Consider the following 6612-nt stretch of genomic DNA (forward strand, 5'->3'; position numbering starts at 1 on the left):
TTAAATTAACGTGCGTGCATTACAAGTTCTCCTCCAAGCTCAACTATGACACGGTCACCTTCGACGGGCTCCACATCTCCCTGAGCGACCTCAAGCGCCAGATCATGGGCCGGGAGAAGCTGAAGGCGGCCGACTGCGACCTGCAGATCACCAACGCGCAGACCAAAGAAGGTGCGTGGGGTTCGGGGGCCGTGGTGCTGCGGTGATGGAGCTGAGGCTGCTGTGGGCTCAGAGCTGTTTCTTTGTAGCTGTTGCTCTCACAACACCGTCCGAGCAGTTCTACGTGCGGAGCACGGGTTCGTGTGCGACGGTGCTACGAAAGTTTTGGGTTCCTGGAGTTGTAGGTGAAATGGGGGGGGAGGGGGAGGATGTCTCACCATAAAAAACCTGCCAGCTTTCTTTGAAATCTGGCAGAAATGTGAAGGTGATAGGAATATAGCACATAGCTAATTTGAATGGGGGGAAAAAAAAGTGTGTTTGATGACTGAACTTTGTCTTCAACTTCTTTTTGTCCCGCTTCATTGGAAGGTACTTTGCAGCTTTTGTTACTCGCCTTTCATTGAAAGCAAGTGCCCATTGCAGTAATTACTTGAAAGCAACAATTTGTGTTAGTGTATCAGGGAGTTACAATTTCTGCAGACCTTTAAAGCCTTTTACACAATCAGCGTTCAGTCATCAAAATTACTCTTCGGAATTCCTGGTTAATATAAGTTTTCCAAACAAAAGACACGGTAATTTGGATACTGCTGAGCATCATCTCATCATTCTTGTCTAATTTTTTTTTTCTTTTTGGCACTTAGTGTTTGCTGTATCAGGGCAGTCCTGAAGTTTTATGGCAGAACATTTACAGTGAATATATGTAAGAAATGTTCTTTGGGAAGTCATAAATTCTCTTAAATCTAATAAATAATGCTTGATTCTGAGGTGTGAGTATGGGCTTGTGTTACAATGATGCTTCAGTTTGGTAATCTGCCATCCTAATAAGTTTGAATGTGATTAACGACTTCGGAGTGTGACTTTTCAGAAATAAAAGGAATTGTGTTTTCATTCTTTCAACGTTAAAACTTTTTTTTTGCTCCCTCTGGTTCTGTGTCTCAGTAGTTCTTTTCTTTAAAATGTGCACTGGTGGGGTTATTTTCTCTTTCAGTGTTAAGTCTTGAAGTTTAAAGAGAATGCTCTGTAACTTCAGCCCTGACCTTCGAAGGGGTTGGAGTTAAAGCATCTGTTTATCTACAGATATTTAAATTATTTCCAGGAGAGTGTGAAGAGACTTCACAGCACAGCATTAGGGGTCCTGGGGCTGCTGTTGTGTTGCGTGATAAACGTAGGTAGAGACACAGTTGAGAAGCCTTGGATTTTTCTAACAGTATTGAATAAAATTGTGGAAAGCTTTTGAACACTGAGTTTGATTCGCTTTGAGGGCTGTGCTGAGGAGGGTCCCTGCGCTGTGCCCGGAGTTGCTGGGGCATTTTGGGCTCCCTGAAGGAGCGGCTGACGTCACCCGGGCTGGTCGGGGCTGTGGGAAACAGAGCCTTGGCTGGGAAGGAGCTGGAGCCCCGCTGTGGGCACCCGAACAACAACTGCTTTGAAATAGACCAAACACGTGTAGTTTATTGTAGCAGGTGAACAGAAAGCAAAGTTGTTAGGAGAAAAAGATGCTCGTAAATGTCACCTCATAAAGCATTACTGCAGCATCCATCATACCAGATTTGCCGGGGTGTTACTTTGTTTTCATGTGTAACCAGAGCCCAGGGAAGGAAAAGTGTTTGCCTCGCTAGAAGCTGTTTAAAGTGGTGTTGCCTCAAGGTGAAGTTAAAAAAGGATTTTCCTGGGTCCTATGGGCAGGTTTTGTTGTACTTTAACCTCTGCAAAATGAGTATAAAATTATAAATATTTAACTATGTAAAATACATAATTAAAAATTCTATATTAGTGACACAGATGGTTATTGAAGCTTTCCTAAGGGCAAAAATCCCCCTGCAATTTGCAGAGCATAGCTAGAGAATGCATTTCCAAAATTTATGTCTGTCAAATCTTTGGTTTATATGCACAAATGTGCATCTCAGTTTTTATTAATGAGATGTAGGTACTTAAATTAACCTGCAGAAATTAAAAACTAGACTGGGATATTCTGCTGAAGTGGGATGCTAGGAATTCTTACATGTGGACATAAGTATTGGGTTTTTATAATTTTGTCTGTTCAGGAGTCCTGAGTAAATGTTAAAATGTTCTTGCGAAGAACAAAGTGAGGCATGAGTGGAGATGTGCTGTGTGTTCAGATCGTCCAAGATCATGGAAGCTTTTACAGTTCAGGAGCTGTTACTTTTCCTAATGGAAAGCTAGTAATAGGAAAACTGCTAGTATAAGCTAGAAGTACACAGGATTTTAAATATTGGTGGGAAAAAGGATATGGTGGACTGTGTAAGATTCTGGGAATGCAAAGTGATTGGGTGGGACCTGTTTTATATAGGGGGTCCCTCTTCCATGCCTGCTATCAAAGCATGTTCTCTAAAGCCTGTGCTTGAGAATGGTGCTTTTAAACTTGCCTCCATTCCATTGGAGCTGGAATTTTTTACCTTTCTTCTGTAATAGGTGTTCCCAGAATATTGTGGAAGAGCTACAAGCTCCAGAACTGAGGTTTCTTGAGCGTTCTTTCCTGCGCTGTGACATTCTGAAACAGAACACTTGAAAAATGTGCCATACTTACAGGGTAAAATACAAAGAAAATAAACCCCAAACCGTGCCTCTGAACTGGTGTGGGATGGATGAGTGGTTTCAAGGCAGAATAGTGCTCAGGCACTTCAGCCCCACGCTGACACCACACCAGAGCCAAGAGGACCTTAACACATGGGGCGGGTAGTGTAATCCGATTAATGATTGGAAGTAGGGTGGATTTTATTGACTCATCCCTTCAGAGCAGTGCAGGGGCTCTTGTGAGGCACAGTGCTGTGTGGTGAGAGTGCAGATGGGGATTCCCTGGGCTGTTTAGCCTTCTGAGCCAGCTTGTTCCCGAAGTGATGATCTGCCTGTTGTAGATGAGATCAGGGATGCTTGTTCTGGGGGAGGCAGAAAATCCAACAGGAGTGGCCCAGTCTGTTACTCGGGAAGTTTCAAGGCTGCTTTCGTAGCCAGCTACAGCAATGGCTTGTCACAAAGTGAGCAAGTGCTGGTGATGAGAACAGAGTTAACAAATCCTGTCTAGGGAGAAAATGTGTTCTAGGGAATTCCCTGTGTTCTGGTGGGGACAGCCTGGCATGTTGGCTGGTATTCCAGCTCTTACCTGCACATCCTTCCCCAGCAGCCTAACAGCTGCTTAGCAAGACTTTTCCCTGCTCTGGCACACCTACACCTAGACTTGCCTTCCAAGGACTCCTGGTGAGTTCTGTACTTCACCTGGGTGAAGAACCTCTCAGAGTGCTCAGAGCTGCTTGGGCAGTGCTGTCAGATGCATGAAAGCAGGCCAGAAAATAATGTGGGAGCTTTTGTCAGTAACTTGATACATAAGCACAAGTTATTAAAACTAGCAGAAATTCTTATAATAGATGAATTTAAAACTGAGATTTTTAACTTGCTCATTCGATGTGAAGCAGCATAAAGTTGCCAGCAAATCTGAGCTCTTTGCACTTAGCTGTAAGAAGGTTGTGGACATTAATGCAGTCGTTGATGTCAGATTTCTAAGTCTGTGTGAGGCAGCAGTCAGGGTAGCTGATGTTAACTAGTTTGCCTCCATTCATGCCTTGAAATACTTCTTTCTCTGGACTCTTTCAAGCTACTATTTTCTTGTAGGATAAATAGCAGGTTTTAGACTGCTGTGTCTCTTCTGCTCTTGCCTTTAATCCAGATCTTTCTTTGGTTTTGCAGGTAGTTTGGGTTAGTTGTGTAGTTTTAATCACAGCTCAGATTGACAAAATCCAGTAGCCACTTCCCGGCCGTGACTGGTGGTAAAACAAGTTTGTGCTATATGGGAGTGGGAATGAACAGTGTTGCTGCCTCCAGCTTTGAGCGTTTCTGTTGGAGCTCTGCTTGGATGAGTGTGAGCAATAGCTGTGTTGAGTTGGCCTCACTGCTCGCCTTGAGGTGTGGAGTCATGGCAAGACAGTGACAGGGCTGTGCAGGTCCTGGGAGTTGTGAATCTCTGCCAGGGGATGTTGCTGCCCATGAGGAGCAGGTTCCTATCGGGAGACACCAGTTTAATCTGAAAGCCTTTTTGTGAAGCTACTGTTGCTTATCCTGTATCTCTGAAATCACAGTCCAGTGATTTGTGATCCAGACCAGAAAGAAAGAACACTTTTGTTTGACTCTGTTCCACAAGTAGAAACAGCTGCTTTGGGCTTCTGGAACTGCAGCTGGCACCATCTTCCAGGTGTTTGTCTCAGCCTCAGCACTGCTTGAACTCCTCCTCCATCAGAAAGTCCCAGAGCAGCCTCTCTTGACAGGTGGCTGTGTGAGGAGCAGAGCTCTAAGGCTTGTGTCAGGATGTGACTTCCGTAAGAGCTGCTGTTTCCATCATTGCTAGTCCTTTCACCCACAGTTTTCAACTACTCTGCAGTCCAGTGGAATCTCACTGTTTGGTTCCCTGGGGGGAGCATAAGGAATTAGTTTCAGCTAAATGATTTCTCAGTTTTCTGAAGAAATGTTCTGTTAGTTCGAAATAGAAGTAAAATTTTAATTTCATGGTTGAAGTGATGTCTTCTGCTAGGTATGTTTTGGTCTAAGGGAGGTTCCTGCCAGTGGGAATAATATACTGAAAAATGGGGCATAGATTGTGAGATGCTCCTATTTTGTGCGTGATCACTGTGCAAACTCATCCTGACAGAGCTTGACTAGATACACAACAACTCTGGGTTTCAGACCAGGTTCTGATTCAGTCTGCAAAGGTAAGGGATTGGAATAACTAGCACTGCAGGCACATCACAGGGAAGGACTGCTCATGGTGCTTTACAATATTTAGTCCTATCCAGCCTGTGTAAGTTCCATATAAAAACCATTCTTATGGAGAGATCTTTGCATTTTAAGCCTACTCAAAGTGTGTCTGAGAGTTGGATTTTTGTTTAGGCCTTATGTAAAAGGTCAGGAGGCTTTTCTTCTCTTTAGACAACCAACACAGTACAGGCCAAGGCAGAGCAGGTATAGCTCCAGGCACATGCTTTCCAAAGTCTTTTCAAGGCTGCCTTCTGAAGTCATTTTGTGTGAGTCTCTCTTCTCTACAGAAAGTGAATGGAAAGAACTTGTATCCCTTTGGTTAATTCAGACTGAATGGTGAGCTTAAGGGGGGAGGCACCACTTTAGTTTGAGCCACTTCTGTCCTACTTGTGAAAGCAAGCTCAGACCCCCCCCCAGGTTTCTGTGCTCCAAATTCCAGTGCTGCCAGTTTCAGTTGCATTTCTCTGTCAGGCCCTGAGCAGCTGCCCAGTGTGGTTGGGGATGGTGCAGCTCCAAGCACAGAGCTGGTGCCTCTGCTGTTCTGCCAGGCCTGAGCAAGGCAGCAGAGGGGAGTCAGGTGTACTTAACACACTGAAAACACTGGTGCGGAGTTTTCCTGCTTTAACTGGTGCTTGGTTTGTTCAGGACAAACAGTCACAGACTTTAGAATCTGTTTTATGCAGGTGAGGCTTGGCTGTCATTTGTTTTTGTCCAGAGATCTCTTGGTTTCGTAGCCAGACAGAAGCAAAACCAGCTTAAAACAGATCAGGGAAGAACCTGATGCCTTATCAGACTCTGCTTTAGTGTCACTTGAAACCATTTTGCTCTTGACATTCAAACTAACTTTAAAAACTGGAAACGATTTTGCTGCTTGTGTTTGATTATCAAACCTGAAGATTTCTTGACAGGTGCTGTTGGTGTGTCGAGAGTGTGAAAGCCTGATGTTACATATAAAATTTTGCTTTTAGATCTCCAAAGGGATTCTCAAAAGTGCTTTGTAATTGCATATTAAATACATTCTTACAAATTGACTAACACTTTTTCTGTATTGATGTTGTTTCCAGAATACACTGATGATAGTGCCCTGATTCCCAAGAACTCATCGGTGATTGTGAGGAGAATCCCTATTGGAGGAGTTAAAGCTACCAGCAAAACATACGTTATGTAAGTACTCCAAACATTCTCTTCTTTGGGAGGGGGTCAGTGTGCCCACCTGGTTACTGACAGCGTTGCAGAGGCACTCGGGTTGTAGCTTGCTTGTTAAAGCTGCTGCTGGTGTTTGTTGTCATGGGGTAGATTTCAATGTGTCTGTCCTAAAGGAGACTTAAGATTTTGGTGTTCAGACACCAGCAATGGTAACTTCTGAGATGATTCTATTGAGTTTGTTTTGGGGTTTATTTTTCTGAGATTCAAGTGCAGATCCTGTTTCCTCTACATGGGGAGATTCCTTATTGTATGTGCCTGCCTTTTTAACAAAGACAGGTACGCATTGTAGTGTAAGCTTAGCATTTGTTCCCATCTCAGAAGAGTTTGATTCTGGGAGTATTGCCTGCATTTGGGGGAGGTGGGGCAGGATATGACAGGTATTTTTCTGCCTCAGATTCTGGGGAGTTGTATAGCAGTTCTAGAGGAAAGACCAGGGGTTGGTTGCCAGCTGGTGAACCATGCAGACAAGAAGTTTCATTCCTA

The 6612-nt window shown here is 44.0% G+C and overlaps 1 protein-coding gene across 1 annotated transcript in view; it reads left to right on the forward strand.

Annotated features, from left to right (window-relative positions):
• Positions 1-11: 11 nt before the first annotated feature.
• Positions 12-6612, forward strand: part of RBBP6 (RB binding protein 6, ubiquitin ligase) — a gene marked incomplete at its 5' end in the record, with an annotated part of 27578 nt that continues 20977 nt past the window's right edge. Inside the window, 2 exons of the mRNA XM_042037759.1 lie at positions 12-171; positions 5988-6087. Coding sequence (XP_041893693.1) covers positions 12-171; positions 5988-6087 — 260 coding nt within the window. The remainder of the gene's footprint in view (positions 172-5987; positions 6088-6612) is intronic.

Source organism: Corvus kubaryi, unplaced genomic scaffold (assembly GCF_017639235.1).
Source record: "Corvus kubaryi isolate FWS band 111438036 unplaced genomic scaffold, C.kubaryi_AGA036_p1.0 37387, whole genome shotgun sequence".
NCBI lineage: Eukaryota > Metazoa > Chordata > Aves > Passeriformes > Corvidae > Corvus > Corvus kubaryi.